At 30.1% G+C, this 17,034-nt stretch overlaps 1 protein-coding gene across 1 annotated transcript in view; it reads left to right on the forward strand.

Moving 5' to 3' along the window:
* Window positions 1–17,034, forward strand: part of LOC118181628 (peroxisomal ATPase PEX6-like) — an 82,860-nt gene that overhangs the window by 20,179 nt on the left and 45,647 nt on the right. The window contains exons 4-7 of the mRNA XM_035350793.2: window positions 427–467; window positions 3,955–4,006; window positions 7,430–7,526; window positions 10,493–10,641. Coding sequence (XP_035206684.2) covers window positions 427–467; window positions 3,955–4,006; window positions 7,430–7,526; window positions 10,493–10,641 — 339 coding nt within the window. The remainder of the gene's footprint in view (window positions 1–426; window positions 468–3,954; window positions 4,007–7,429; window positions 7,527–10,492; window positions 10,642–17,034) is intronic.

Below are 17,034 nucleotides of genomic sequence, written 5' to 3' on the forward strand. Positions count from 1 at the left end.
TTCAAGGTTAAATAGGAAATTAAGTATGCATTGAACAAACTTTAAAACATATAAGGATGTTTCTAAAAATTATGCATTAATTTATAATAATATGGCATTTGTGAATTTTAAAGTTTAAACCATTATTAATAAATTTATCTAGAGCAAAAATATTTGTGTTCACATATGTAACGATTGGAGTTTTATACATTTGAAAAAATTAAATCTTACTTAGACTTAAAATAAAGAAATTAATTTTTGACACATAACTTATGTTATATAGAAAATAATTGCATATAAAAAATTGGTAAATTTAAGCTTTTCAATTTTACTTATTCTGTTATGGCTAACAATTTATTTACCAGTATCTTCAGGAATTATTTAATCTACTAATTTTGTGCAAGTTATCCATTTTATTTTAACAGTATATATTTTTCAAATTTTTAGGTTTTTTCAAAAAGGGGATATATTTGCTGTAAATTCAAAGAGTATGTATGCATGTTCTCTTTCATCACAAAATATATGATTTAATTTCAAAATTGTAGTTTTGCTTGGTCACGTTTTTATATTTAAAACAGTTATTTAGTTATACTCATTAAGGTAAATTAACTTCGACATTTTTAAATTCCCTAAAATGCACTTGTGTGCACTTACATCTTATTTTCTTTGTCAAGAATGTAGTCAGTTGGCCTTTGTGATATAGTTTTGTTGTGGTTTAGCTTATGTATTATCAGTCCTATTTCCATGGTCATTAATTCTTGCTGTTCAGGGAATTTTCATTGCTTCTCTTTGAGGGGGGAAAATTGGGGGGAGGGATGTATTGGGGGATATTAAGGAGTTGCCTGATTGCAGAATGTTTCCATAATATTAACCTTTACATACCAGCACCTTTTTGCAAGTCTGCCACATTTTATAAAACAGAAACTTTCACAAGAGACCTTGTCATAAATGTACCCATGCCCTTATGAAAATAAGTTTCAAATTTGATGCAAGTAATCTTCACCAAGGTATCAGCACCTTTATGAAGGTTACTGTAGTGGCTCCACTGTATAAGTAGAATAGCATTTGCTTTATTAATCTGAATATTAAAATAAACTCCTACTTTTCCATAGCATAAAGGTACCAGTATCTTGATAAATGATTTCTTACTTCAGTTTGAAAACTGATGTTCATGGTGGGCATTTTGTGTTGGGCCATCTTTGTGAAGGTTTATCTTTACAAATAGTACCTGATTTTATTCTAAAACTTAAAAAAAAAAAAAAAAAAAAAAAAAAAAAATGCTAATAAATGTTGTACTCAAAACATGCAGATTGTTTCCAATGTTGATAAGAGTTGCTGAATTTATTTGCACTAAGTAAGACTAGGGGAAAAAATATTTTATTTTTATTTATTTATCATATATATTGCTTTTCAGAAATAAAAGTTAAAAGTAAATTATTTATTAATGTCTGTATTTACAATCCAAAAAGTGTTTTTTTTTTTTAAATTATTGATTGAAAAATAAAAGCTGGTCACTTCAAAAATAATAATCGTGGATCCAAATTTGATTAAAATACTGAATTGTGTTTTGCTTAAAACTGTTTTCACTACTTTGTAAGGTATATTTTAATTTTATAACAGTTATTTTTAATTTTGAAACTCTTTCCTTTCAATTCTTGTTTCCCACTTACAACTCTCTACCAGAATGAGTTTTTAGAATCGTATTGAATGCAAATAAATTAGAAGTATTTAAAGGAAGTTCAACTTACTTCAAAAGAGAGTGCTTAGGAATCCTTAGTAAAGTTCGTTTTCCTTCTGGCTTCTTCATCCTTAAATCTATTATGCTTGGCCTTATTTTGGGTGCCTGTTGAGAATTGCTGGCTAGTTTAATTTAAGGGCCAACTATGTTATGTATTTGTAGCTAGCTTCGGGTAAGTCTAATACTAACTAATAACAACTAATCTAATACTAACTAATTAATTTAGTTTAGTATTAGATTAGTTGTTATTTTCTTATCTTTATTTAAAGGCCCGAGTGGAAGCTTTCCTGTGTGCCCAAGAAGGGGGCCATCTGTTATTATTTCTTTGAGTGAATAAAAGGGTATTTTAACCCTTTTTAAGTCTCTGTAGCTACTATTCGAACTCTGCGATATTTCACTACTTAGTTCACTCAGTTCCTCGACATTAGAGCTAGACAAAGTATAAAGGAATATTACTAGTTTTTATTTTTAAATTCGATTTTGATATATGAAACTTAAAACATTAATTACTGTAAAAATAGTATGACTTATTTAGTGTTAAACATTAAATAACAGCATTATTTTATTTTAATGTGGGTAATTTTAATAAGCCCTATAGCTTTATGTCGTCTCAGTGTGAAAAATGTTTGATTTGGTGTTGAATCACTGGCCACCTTAGTCAAAATGATGGTTAGCATAGTCTAGCTATCAAAGCGAAGAGTTTGGCTTCAAATCCTAGATAAGGAAGTTGCTTTGAGACCTATTATCTTTTCAGAGTTGAAATATATAAAAGCCCATTGAACTGAAAATCTTTTAAAGAGCTTGGTAAAGGTATTAAAGGAAGTGGAGTATTAGACCGTCAGATTTCATCTTTCGGCTTGCTTTCAGTTTAAAGTAGCATGGAGCTTAGATAAATAAATAGTTCATGTATGCTTTGCCATATTTGAATAACCAATAACCATATTTGAATAGCCAATGTCACCCAGGAAATGTGGCTGAATTAGATGTCTACATGATTCAACCACATTTCTTAGGTGGCATTTCCTGATTTTGTTAAATTAATAATACTCACTTTCCTTTTGGGAAATTTCTACAAAACCATCTTTCCCATATCCAACTATCTCTTAAGTGTGTTGTCATTATTAATTAATACACCTCTTGGTATTGAACATTATTAATTGAGGACCTATTGTCTGTGGTATTGGGTAAGTAAATTTAGATATCTTAACTCTCTTGCTGCACATCTCGCAATTTCCGCAGGCAACATAGAAGTAGCAAAATTTGCGCAACCCGCGATTTCCGCAGGGATGAATTTTTGCCGTCTATTTAACTGTGCAACCTGCTCTTTCCTCGTTCAAGGTTTCCTGTTGGCTTTTTTGCGATGTTTAATTGTTTATTTAGATGTGGGCTAACAGATGGCTTAGTTATCCATATTTCTACCAAATATACAAGATTACATAATGTAACATTTTGTGCACGCTTTTCAGAGCTCAAAGATTTCTGGCAGGAAGCGTTTCACGAGTGATATAACCTATATTCCTGATGATATTTCTGACAGTGGTAGTAGTTCTGACTTTGATTTCAAGTATATTGAAGATAGTTATAGCGAAACTGATGAGAATTTCTCGGATTCCTCTGCAGATAGTGATGAATCTGAAAATTCAGTTTCTATTGAAGACGTTCAACAGTAGTGCAAAATTGATATGCAAAATTTTACATCATGCAAATATTTTAATTAGTGTATATGTTTTACCTTTGTATTTTATAAAATAAATCATAATTTAACCAATATTAATTTTCAAAATTTTCCTTTTATATCATTATTCTTCAATTTCAATTCTGACCTTTCTCTATGATCTAATTCTATATTGAAAAAAAAAAAAAAAAAAAAAAAAAAAAAAAAAAAAAAAAAACCTCTTTTACAAAAATTTTTTGTATATTTTAACTCTAAAATATATGTAGATTTGAAATATGTATTAAAAAATATGCAATTTTTGAACGTATTTTGATAAAAAAAAGTGAGGGGGGTTAAGTGTCATATGTAAGGAAGCAAAATTATGGTATCGGGTGGTAATAATAATAGGATCTGTTAAATAAATATATTTCCGTCAGAGGTATGCTGTAATTTTTGTTTAAATTTTCTCTGAAATGCAGTTCAGGGATGTCTATTTTTTGTCAATATTATTTTTGTATATTTCATAATTTTATCTCTCATAAATATTATTTTAAACGCAAAATCATGCTTTTTTTTTCTGCAGATCAGTTTGATTTTGCCTTAAGCATTCAAGATGAAGAGCTAGATAAAATGAAGTAATATTGCATTTCTTATTTTTAACTTCTGATTTTGATTGTAGTTTACATAATCCTTTTATAAATTAAACTGTAAATGGAGGTTTTATTTATAAAAATTGCATGGTTGTGTAGTTTTTTTTTTTAAATTTTGAATTTTGTTTAAAATTGCAACTACTATGTTTCTAAAACGTTGGTATTTAGTTGTTTTGTAATAATTCCTCCTTTAATCTTCCAAGGTAGTAATCATAATTTAAACATCTAATGTAGGTAAAAATTTCAGTAAAAATATTAAAGTAAGATTTCAAATTTTACTGAAATCTGAAATTTAAATATTCATAAATTTATTACAGCTGAGAGTATGTACTCAAGATGCACATTATCTGAGTAATTATTCACAATGCAGTAAATGTGCTAACACTTTAATGCAAATGTATTAATTATACATGAAATTAATACTCTAATTAATGCTCATAACAATTAATAAATTAGAGTAAGAGCCTGTGGCCATGTGATCAGAATGGCAGACACAATTGCATAAATGTTTTTTATGGTTTTTCTCCTATGTAGCATAAATATGAGCCAATTTCCTTTAGAAAATCCTCTGCTAAACCATCCCTCCCTCTTAAGCTAATATTCTCTGTGTGCTTTTTCATATTCAGATAAGAAAACATAAGATTTGTGTGAAACATGACCCATATTTTTTAGAGGGATAAACCTATTATCAAATGTCTTGTTTAACAGACCATCCTGTCATGTGGAAATTGAAACTGGGAACTCCCAGTACGAGTTGAGCAGATCCATAAATGAACAAATATTTAGTTTTAGATAAATCTTCATAGGAGGTTCAACAACTAAGTATTTGTCATTTCTTCATAGCCATCTGAATAGCTCATGATTTCACAAACAGAAAACAACATATTGTGGTATCAGAGAACTTGACATTATTGAAAGCTTTTCCACTTAGCTCCCTCTCTAAGTGGAATGATGTTAAGTATTCATAACCTAGGCAACCTTTCAGACACAATAGAAATAAGAAGGAGGAAAAAAACGTATAAACAAAGAGAGTCATTGTGATTCTCTGTCTTCCCTATAGCTTTGAAGATATTAAGATAATGGAAGAAACACCTGGAAATCTGAAACAAGTTTTTTAACAGAGAGATGCAAGCTAAATGAACCTCTTAATTGATCAAGATGAAATAAATATATATCCTGCAGTAAAAAATAAATTCTTGATATCTATCTGGAAGTGTGTTCTTACTAATACGTTTCATGAAAATACTTAAGATCATACTTAATTAAAACAAAAACTAAATTAAGAGTAATTAAAAGTAGTTACAGCCGAAAACGTCGCAGAGAAAACAACGCAAGGCGAAAACGTCGCAGAGAAAACAATGCAAGGCGAAAACGACGTGCTACAAAACACCGTGGGAGAAAACATCGTGGTACAAAACATCGTCGTCGAAAATAAAGCGGTTAAAAAACTTCGCAGTTTGAAAACATCGTCGTCAAAAATATCGTGGTAAAAAATAAAGTATCTACAAATCATCGCATGACGATAACATCGCAGACATGCTTTTTTTAGGCTTTAATAACTGTAAATAGATATTCCCATAATAATTTGAGAGCGCAAGATATAAATAAAGAATAATAAGTTTTACTTTCACATTTTTTGATTCTAATAAAGTTTTGCTGAAAAAGTAAGAAGGAAACATAAGCATAGAAAATTAAATGCAACTTATAGATTATACTTTTTATGAAAAATTACCAGTAAAAACTTTATAAAAATTATTTATTAATGGTCTTTGTTAGTTAACTATGTCGGTTTAAAATTCTATTAAATGCTATAAGTTGCATTAATTTTCTATGCTTAAGTTTCCTTCTTATTTCCTCAGCAAAAATTAGTTAATATAAAATATGAAAACAAATTATCCTACTTTCTATTTTGCGCTCACAAATTGTGATGGGAATATCTATTTACAGTTATTAAAGTCTGAAAAAAAAGCATGTCTGCGATGTTATCATCACGCGATGATTTGTAGATACTTAATTTTTTACCACGATGTTTTCGACGACGATATTTTTAAACTGCAAAGTTTTTGAACCGCTTTATTTTCGACCACGATGTTTTAGAATTGCGATGTTTTCTCCCACGATGTTTTGTAGCACAACTTTTTCGCCTTGCGTTGTTTTCTCTGCGACGTTTTCGTCCGCGATGTTAGCGGCGGACACCTTAAAAGTGTAACGAGATCTGTGATCATGTATTTATATAAATACTTTTCTGTAATGGGGCATTATTCGTCTTATGATTGCTGAAATTTGGCATTGCATATATTAAATATTATCTCGTGTCAGAAAAGGTAAAGAGAAAAAAATACATGTGGGCGTGGATGCACTCAGCTGTTCAATGCTTATTAATGCTTAACAATGTTTTTACCCAAATTATTATGTACTGTAAAGATTTTAATTAATTTCATGAATTGATTTATTTTGCTAACTTTATTTCTCTTCTTGTGCAAAGTTTTAGTTATGTTGTAAAATAAAACAGTAAAATTGGTGATCCATTTTTATTTAATATTTTTTATTATTATTTAATTTTTTTTAGTCTTCATGTAATCTTATTGCCAAGTCTCAAAATGCATATACAACTTTAAAGTTGGTTTATACTATACTTTTTAATTCTTCCATTCTCATTCCCATGCAGTTTATTATTGTAGCAAGTTTCATGTGTTCGCTTTTTAATTTGTTATGGAATCAGAGGCTTACTGGTATCTGTAGTATTAAAATTTGTATGCATCTATCTGTTTGTCTCCCACCTAATATGGGCACTGATAGCTGTGTTGAAGTAAGTTTAATTAAGTTCAAAGAACAAAATGGGCTGTACATGTACTATGAATGGAAGATAATCTTTTTTTCCCTTTATAGGATACAGTATTAACCACTTCATGAACTTAGGTTTCCAAACCACATGTTTTTGATACACTTTTGAATTTATTCTCTGAGCTCTGAATCTAAATAATAACTCACTAAATACTTCTCATAGGTTATTCATAGATGTGTTTACTAGCTATAGACACATATTTAGATTGAGCTGCATCAAGAGGGGGGAGAAGAAAAGAAAGAAAACAAGAGAAGAATAAAAGAGAAAAAATTAAGGAATTCATGAAAATTAAATTAATCTGTCTAAAAATGTATATAAAATATAAATAAAAGATGAACATCATTTAATTATATATTCTTTACAAACTTCCCTTTTAAAAAATACTTTTCAGTTGTATTAATTTCTACTATTATGGCACATAAGAATTTTAACTTTCAGCAAAGGTATGAAAATGAGCCATATGCATTAAAAGATTCATGAACCCTGGTTTGAATGAGTATTGTATGGATATGTTTTCTTAATATACATTAAAAACAGTTTTTATGATACCTTGTTGTTTTCAGGTGGCCAGTGATATACTTTCGAATTACACATATAGAAGGGTCTGAAAGCCCTTTTAAAGGTTATGTAATCAGTAATGGTTACTCTAAGTTATATCATGTAAGTACTTTATAATATTCTTTATATATTCTTTATAATTCTTTTATAATATTCTTTTATTTTATCTATAAGTATATTTTTTTTCTGATGAGGAAATAAATTATGGTATTATCTTCAGTTTAGAGAATAATAAGTTCTAAAAAATCAATAATTAAACAATGCTCTGAAAGCTGCAGTAATTTAACTGTAAATTGAAAAATAATAATTTAAAAAAGAGACTTAATATTAAATTCATTTTCCATTGAAAGAGGATTAAATTGCTCATAATCTGTTTAGATTGGCTAATTATAGTAGCTATTATTAATTATATAGTTATATTAATAGTTATTTAAGGTACTTAATTTAATTTCACTTAACTAAGTTGTTCATTGGTTAGTGTAAGTTTTTTTGCATTTCTCAGGACACCAACACTTCGAGTAAAGTATCATAAGAAATATAGAAATCCCTTTTTGGTTTTTTATTATGTTTTACATTTGAGTTTCACTTTTTTCAGCTACCTTCAATAGTTAGCTCCCCCCTTTTTTTTAGTCTTCTTAATTTTTGATGTTTTTGATTTTTATTGCAGCTGTTTGAACAGAGTATGAATTTAAAATTAAAACTAGATTTAAAATTTTACATATATATTTAGATCATACTGAAAAATTCAACACTGTGCAGGTAAATGTAGGCAAAATAAAATTAAGTGAAAGTGAACCTTACGCTTAAATAAAGGAATATAGTTTTAGGCAATTTGCCAAAAATTTGAAAGTAAATAGATATAACGATATGAAACATTTTTGAACTCTCATCTTAAAGAGTCACATCATGTGGTAAACATTTAAATTTTTTTAATTGTTCATGTTGAGAAATCGAAAGGTATATTTCAATTCTCTTTGATAGTTAAGTCATCCTGAAATTCAAATATAATTAAGAATGTTTTGAAAAATAAAAAATTATTACCTGTATGCATGTTGGAGTTCATAAAATTCAGTTTGGCTAAATCAAAGTAAAACTATTCCATAAAGAGAAAATAGAGGTGGATGTGTAATTTTTAAATATAATGGATTTATAATTGTGTAAATTTTTAAAAATATTTTTCCTGCCATATTTTCTTTTATTAATAAGGCCAATTTCAGTTTCCGTTGAACCTTTTCAAAGTAAAGAATGTGAAAAAAGAATATATGCTCTTTCCCCCCCACTTACTTTCATTGCTGCTAAGTTAGTACTTTTTTTTTTTTTTTTTTTCCTACCAATTTTGCCATTTGTAAATCTTTCACTTATATATTTTTGGCCAATCTTCTCACCAATTAACAGCCATTTCTAATTTCTATAATAACTAACAACCCTGTTAAACACATCTGGTCATCACAAGGTCTTTCAGCTTAACATTTAGCAAAATAGTGGAATTATTGTAAGAGCATTGTTGTATTTTTAATAATTTTAGTATTTTATGTGTTTTTCCAGCAATTTCTTTTGTTAAAGTGCCCATTTCAATTTCATGGTAATTTTTTAATCCTGCTTTCTTTAATTATATCTGTGAAATTATTTTATTTTTGTTTTGTTTCTTCCAAACTGAGTTTTGTGAACTCTGACATGTGTAGGGGTATTTTTATTTTTTAAAAGCATAGTTAATTATAATTGAATTTCAGGGGACTGTTGACTAAAAGAATGGGGGGGGGGGTGAGTGAGTAAGAGGTTATTGGCGCAAAACCGACTAAAAGAATGGAAATCCATTCTCGGATTTCCTATGTGAACAGTTAAAAAAATTTAAACCTTTACCCCCTGAAGATGTGAGTTGAAAATGTTTCAAATTGTTACATTTTTCTATTTTTTAGCAATCTGCTTAACTATAGTCCTTTGTTTCAGCCTAAGGCTCACTTTCACATACTTTTGTTTATTTTATTTTGTTTACATTTATGTCGTCTTTTTTTTGTGTAATTTAAATTCACTTTAAGAAAATTTAAGGCCCTTGTGAGTAGTGACTTACTTTCATGATTTACATAGTTTATCTAATCTTAGATGCTTTAATTCTGTTTTGATTGTGTTTTAATTTTCATCTAATTCCAATTTTGTATTATATATATACAGTACAAAGTCCGTAATCCGGACTCGTCGGGACTTCGGCGATTCCGGATTAGGGGTTTTTCCGGATTATAGATCATCAATTTAAATCTGGTAGGATGGCATGCAGAAACTATACAATTAAAAATATGAAACCATAATTTATGAAATAAAGAGCAATTATGATCTGAAGGGTATCAAAATTTACAAAAAAAAAAAAAAAAAAAAAAAAGCTTAATATTTATTTCTTTACTTTATTAAACATTTCTTTTAGTGTAAGTTGTTTAAGTTGCTTCGTTTTTTGTGCTAAACGCGCATGCGTAACATTAAACGTGCATGCATAAATGCATTACGCGCATGTGTAAAGCATACAAAAAAAAATTTTGTGGCTTTGAGGTCCGGATTATAGAACATTCCGGATAATGGACGTCCGGATTATGGACTTTGTACTGTATATGTGTAAGATGTAAAATATGAAAACAAACTTCTAACTTTAATTTGGTAAGAGTCCCTTTTATTTCTCATTTTAATTTGTCTGCTTCATGCCATCTTATGTAACGTAACAGTGTGGATATTTTTTCTACAGTCGCAGGTCAGAATTTCCACGAGAAATGACTCAGTATCTCTCGTTTCTGCTGAATGCATGCTTACTTTCCCACTTTGTCTTTTTGCTGCTAAGATGCATTGCTTGTTTTATATATAGTGATACAGTATTGTGTGTAATATATCAAATTAAAAATCTCCTATTTCATGACTTTTGGAGGCTTGAAATATGCTATATCTTTGAATTTAATATATACATTATATCTTGCATATGATAACATGGTTTTTCATATCATTCTGATTAGCCATGTTAGTTTCATTTGATATTAGTGTATGCCAATTAGTTACTCATACTTGCAGAATAATTTCAGTATTATATTTAGGCTGGAACAAAGCAGGCCTATATTCCGGCTACAATGGAAACGTATTATTCACCATATCCTGATCATCCAATCTATGATTCCATTTCTGAAGGTCTTGGTCGTTATGTAACTTTGCTTCAAAATCTGATTTTACCATTCTTAAAACTTCAGTAAGTTGATATTTTATTTTATTAATTATTTGCTTTACCTGAGAGAGCTGTTTGAAGTGTGTCAGTTACAGTTAAATGATCCAAAAAATATTTTTCTATGCATTTATATTAGAACCTGATTTCTTAAAAGCATGTTAAAATAAACCACATGTAAAAATTTATTCTAGATCCAGTAAAGTAAAAAATACATCTCAACATTTGCCATTCATAAGGCTAGATGGTTTGTTGACCATCTAGCCATAGTTTTATTGGTCATCTAGCCTAGACCACTTGCATATCAGCAATTCCTTGCACTGAATCCTCTGTTTATTACTATGTACATATATTTTAAAGGTAAATGTGATTAATCCGATGATTTTGCATAAACACTGATAATTGTTTATAATCACTACTAAATTTGGTCAATGTAATACATTGCTGAAAATTGATCACTTTCACTCATGGTTTGTTTATGTAATTCCCAACTTGTAATGGCGAATGTGATAGAAGTCCATTACTTTGCCAGTTTGCACAGTCGCTTGGCTTTTATTAAAGAAGATCATTATTAGCAACATGTGACAACGCACTAATAACGCACAGCTTGTTCATGATTGGTGGTCTAGTCTACACATGGATTGATGGTTTAGGAATGAGATTTCAGTAATATTTACAACATTATGTTGTCTAGATATGTTTTTACTACTCTCTTGTATTTTATAAAATACTGAATAATGGCTGGTATGCTTGAGCATTTTAATTTTAAATTAGTTAATGTTATGAATACTAAGAAAGAAAACGGTGGTTTTCTGTCAAAAGAAAGATATGATAGCTTGTTAAGAAAAATGAATAATAGTAAAAACAAAAGTAGTGGGAAAATCAGAAGATTATTAACTAAAAAAAGATACGACGTAATGAAAGTACGCAGTGTTGAAAACTTATCTTTCCTTTAAGTAAAGACACTTTTAGTGTTAGATTTTATTTGTATTTTGAAGAATGTTGTTGTACTATAATTCATGAGGCACAATTATGAATAGCCCATAGTGGTAGAAAGAAGTACAAAAACATTACTACCAAAGAAGTTATGATTTATTTAAATTTGTATGAAAGTTGTCGAAACAAAATTAAAGGTATCCAGCACAGGACTTATTGTCCCTAAATTAGCTTGAGTGCTGTTATTAGGCCTTTCAAGAAATAAAATCCTGATACCAGGTACACCTAATTGACATGATGCTATAATCAGATAATGACTTTATATTTGTCTTCCACATGACAAAGGTCATGAAGTTGCATGCCCTAAAAACAAATGTGCAGAAGAGTTTACATATCACCTTGCTGATATTTTTACTATACTTGGAACCCCAGTAAAGTGCAAAGTGTCAATGGTCATGAGTTCAGTAATGAAATAATACCCCTATCAGATACACTATTTGTTGCTGGAACACAATGTTCCGCAAAGTGGGTTACCATCTTTACTTGGTAAAAAGACTTGAAAGCCAAACAGGAATCAGTTATTGCTCAGATTGGTGAAAGAGATATTTGCTTTCAAATTCCATGTATATACAAAATATATTTTGTAATTATTATAATACTGTTGGCTCAATACTTTGGAAAAATGACATGTGTTTATTACGTTGTTACATTTAAATTGTATATTTTTTACTCCGATTCTTGTAATATCTGTTCTATATATTTTTGTAAATACTTTTATATCGTCCATTAAGTGGTTTGTCATTATTTCTGATTTTATCATTGTAAACAATATTTTTGTAGCCATATATTTATTAAATAACTTTTATGTACACAGTACGAGGGCAATCCCAAAAGAAAGGTCTCCTATAATTTTTGATATATAAAGAACTGTTTATTTTCTATAATTGCTACATCACTTTAAAGATTGAAGAATGCTTTATTTTTCAACATAATCGCCATCTCGTTTGATGCATTTTTGTAGACGCTGTGTCAGTTTTACAATGCCCATGTCATACCAGCTTGCCGCCATGCCCTTCAGGAAGCGTTGAACCTCATCTTTCATCATCATTCATCTTCATCTTGAAATTCGCGGGAAGAATCAACCCGTTACCTTTTGTGGTCTTCTGTCAGCATATGTGGCACCCATCTTGCACACACCTTCCGACATTGCAACTTTTCCGTTAAAATCCTGTGGATGGTGCTTCTGGAAACCTCAGGAAACAAAATGCAGAGAGCATCCAGAGTGATCCTCTGACCTTTACGCATGAGTTCAACTTTCGCGATTGTCTCGTCGGCAATTGACGGCCTTCCGCTCCTTTCTTCGTCATGAATTTCAGTATGACCGGCTGTAAAGTCTATACACAACTTGCGAATGTTTTTGACATCCATGACGACTATCCACACACTTCCGTCAATAGGCGGTGAATTTCAACCGGTTTAACGCCTTTTGCGTTCAAAAATCGAATAACTGCGCACACTTCGCGGTAACGTTTATCGGGAGCTCCATTTCGAATGGCTGCCAAGCCAAGACTGAGCATCCGAGCGAAGCGCCTGCATGCTTATGTGGTAGCGGAGAAGGCACCACTCAGAACAGTGTTGCCAACAATGGTATTAAAACTTTCTTTACGTCTCCAAAAAATAGGAGACCATTTTTTTGGAATTGCCCTTCTATAATGTCATTTACTGATACAGCAAATGTATAGAAGTCCAGAAATCCACAGAGCTTGGGACCAGAGGTTGTGCAGATTTTAGGATTTCGTGGATTTCAGGACAGAAAAGATAATATTCAAACTAAAAGTTCAAAATAAATAAGGTGTATAAAAAACATTTAATTAAATTATTATATACATTATTACAATAATTTATTATATGCATTAAATTATTATATACATTATTGCAATAACTTATTATATGCATTAAATTATTATTACATATATAAATTGATTATATTATTCATTGTATTATTATATGTACACAGCATCGAGGTTTGCCAATTTTGCCTCATGCAAAGATTTCCAATGTTAGAATCGCTGTTGATGCAGAATTTCAACGGCGTCTCTTTCTTTTCTTCTATCATACACAATCGTGTCCAATTCCATACGATTCTGCTATAAACCGAGGAGTAACACCTGCTTCCATCTTTTGCAGAATTTGCACTTTTTGCATTACCGTCAATGCAAGGTGTTTATGTTTTTCAACGTTGCAAGCAGTAAAATCATGAGTGCGTTTCTTATCTGTAATTGTATTAAAAAGGGCTGAAATTAAAAATATTCTTAATTTATCCACAAAATGTCCAGATAAAAAAAGAAGGTAGCACCAAATAATCACGTGAAATAACAAAGCTCAGAAAATACAACAACGTCAATTGTGAACTTGAAAGAAGAGTTGAGTGAATCGTCAGCTTTTTTACCTCAATGCAGATTAGAGGAGGAAAAACTTTTATCATGATGTCAATAATTTGGTATTTCCTTTATGACTCATTATTATTCGGTAATTAGGACGTCATTATTCGGTAAGTATTTTTTCTTTGATATTTTGTACTCAATGTTGCGGTTTCTGGAATCTATAAACTGAATGTTTATATTTTGAGAGGCAACGTGGATTTCAGGTCGGCGGATTTTTGGTATTTGACTGTATATGTTTTGTGATGAGTGAAAAATATTTATTTTATCCCCAAAATGTTAAATATTTTGTAAAGGCTACTTGCTCAGTTTCTTTGTTTAAATTCCCAAGTAAATTGCAAATGCAAAGGTTATGTGTAAGTAAGTGAATTTTAATGACTAGCTGAATGCACATCAATTATTTTTCAACTGTGTATTGCATGTCCACGATAATGTGCAAAGAACTGATGACTACAATTGCTGCCAGTTACATAATCGTTATATGAATTAGAAGTAATTTCAGATAACCTTTTTGGCAATTTTAATTTTTGTATTCATATATATGTATACACATATCCATACATATATATCTAATAAGTCATATTTATATACACATAGAGAGAGAGAGAGAGATGCAATGGTTTAGAAGCTTTTGATGTATATTTATTAGTGTTAATGTAATGAATGAAATTTATATTAATGAATATATATACAAATGTTTTTCATCATCATAATAATAAATCCATAAATTTCCAATGTTTCCATATGTAGCATTTATAATAAAAATATAGTTCTTGATGTGTTTATAATCTAAAAAGCATTTCATTAATAACGTGAAGAAAATAGCATACTAATTTAATGTGTATCCTCATTATTACATAATCTATATTTTAATAAATATACATTGTCGTGCTTGTCGGGAAGGCAAAGATGGGACACAATACATTATTGGAAGTTTAACCCTTTATTATATAGAAGCAGGACTTTTATGTAGAAATATTTACATGATGATGGTATTATATGATTTAATAAAATAACTCCAATGAAACACAGGTCTTCACTACCTTACAAATTAAATCAGCCTAAACTTGAAATTTCAACTCAGGCATAAACGCCCTACCACATGTTCTGCGGACAACTTTCGTCTGTCTCACTTGCTGGATTCTTACGGCGAGGCAGGCAGCTGATTGGCTGACTGCAGCCAGATACATGACATACATAATCGCTGATTTTAACATATTGCTGATTATGCAATTTAAATTTAAAAGTAATTAACAGAAAAGTAAAGTCGCACATATGCAAATATATTTTAAAAAATTATTTAGCTTAAATTTATTAAAAAATTTTTATTAAATAACAATAACATTCTTTTCACACGATCAGCACGAAATAGGACAAATTTGGCGAACTTTTGGTGACAAATAATTTGTAAACAAGTCATCAGAAACAGCATGTCATAAAATATTGTCTACTCTGAATTTTCCATGATTATAAATTTAATGCATATATAAACATTTTAAAAATGACTTAGACAGTTATACTACAACAAAACAGCAATATATATATAAATATATGGCTTTTTCCATATTTCTTCAATGAAATCAGCTTCTATTTTCACCATCCGTGATTTCATAGCAAAAGCCATCGCCATATTGAAAATTACTTGTGACCCAGAAGCAGAACTTTCATCTGATCGGTTAATCTCTACATGGGACACAGCTCCAGACAAAACATTTTTGGGAAAGTTTCAAAACGTTTTGCATAGCTTTGATATGTTTCGCCTATCTAGAAGAAACATTTCTCGGAAGCCTCCCATTTAAATCAGTGCTGCTAGCATTTCATTTCTCAGAAATGTCCTGCCTAGCCATGTGCGTCACTAGAAGTGATAGCCCCTAATGTAAGAAGCTTGCTCAATGTGGCTGAATCTTAAAATTGTGCCTGGAAAACTTCGGCAAAGCCAATCTCAAGAGTCAGTCAAACGTGCAAACGAGGATGTAGAAAATAATCTAAGTTCTTGGTTGGAAAGTAAGCAAACTAGTAAATAGTCCGAAGGGTTACGTTTTGTGCAACTTTTGAAAAACAAAGCATTTCATGAAGGCATCAAATATACTCTTTATGATGAAATATTTGGAATGTCTGTAGAAGTAGCATTGAAAATGTCTTGTTTCCCGAATGACTCTATTGAACATCTTTGAAATTCAGTAGAACTTCAGGCTCAATCAAGACAGTTTACAATGCTTCCTCAAACACTAATAGTGAAACAGAAAATGATTCTGATTTGGACAGGAACCATCCATTGCAAAATGATCCTCCACTTGAAGTTAATGTTTCGACTCAGAAAGAGAATGAAGTAGTGGTCCATTTAATCTAGAAATATATTTTAAGAGGGCAAGAACAAACAAATAAAACATAGAATGAGTGCTAAAGAAAGTTTATAATCACAGGCAAATAAAATTTTCAAAGTTTCAAATCTTTAATTTTCTTCTGATAAAATTGGTGACACAGTGAAACTGTAAATACAAATGTTAATAGAACAAGTGATTCACAAGATATATTAATGGTAATATTAGAAGTTCAAAATGAAATTTGATCAGTGAGTAATAAAACAAGGAAGACAGTTATATATCAGAAATCAATTCACAAGTTGGGAAGAACAGTTTTTTTTTGCTTCATGATGTTCTAGATCTAACAATATAACTCTGAAAATGTGTTAGAAAATGATCTCTTACTGAAGATCAGGATGTGTTTGCAAGGAACAATGCAAATCTGTTAAGTGTTAATTTAAAAAATCTGTAATTCTAAATGTCATAATCTAATATGTTTAAATAAGTAAGCTTAAAATACTTAATAATTTGTAATACAGTCAAATACCGAAAATCCGCCGACCTGAAATCCGCGTTGCCTCTCAAAATATAAACATTTAGGTTATAGGTTCCGGAAACCGAAACAGAGTACGAAATACCGCAGAAAAAATACTTACTGGATAATGACGTCATAATTACCGAATAATAATGAGTCATAACAGAAATACCAAATTATTGACATCATGATAAGAGTTTTTTCC

This window comes from Stegodyphus dumicola, chromosome 1 (genome assembly GCF_044657685.1).
Source record: "Stegodyphus dumicola isolate Sdum_Otavi_A_Nest chromosome 1, ASM4465768v1".
Classification (NCBI taxonomy): Eukaryota; Metazoa; Arthropoda; class Arachnida; order Araneae; family Eresidae; genus Stegodyphus; species Stegodyphus dumicola.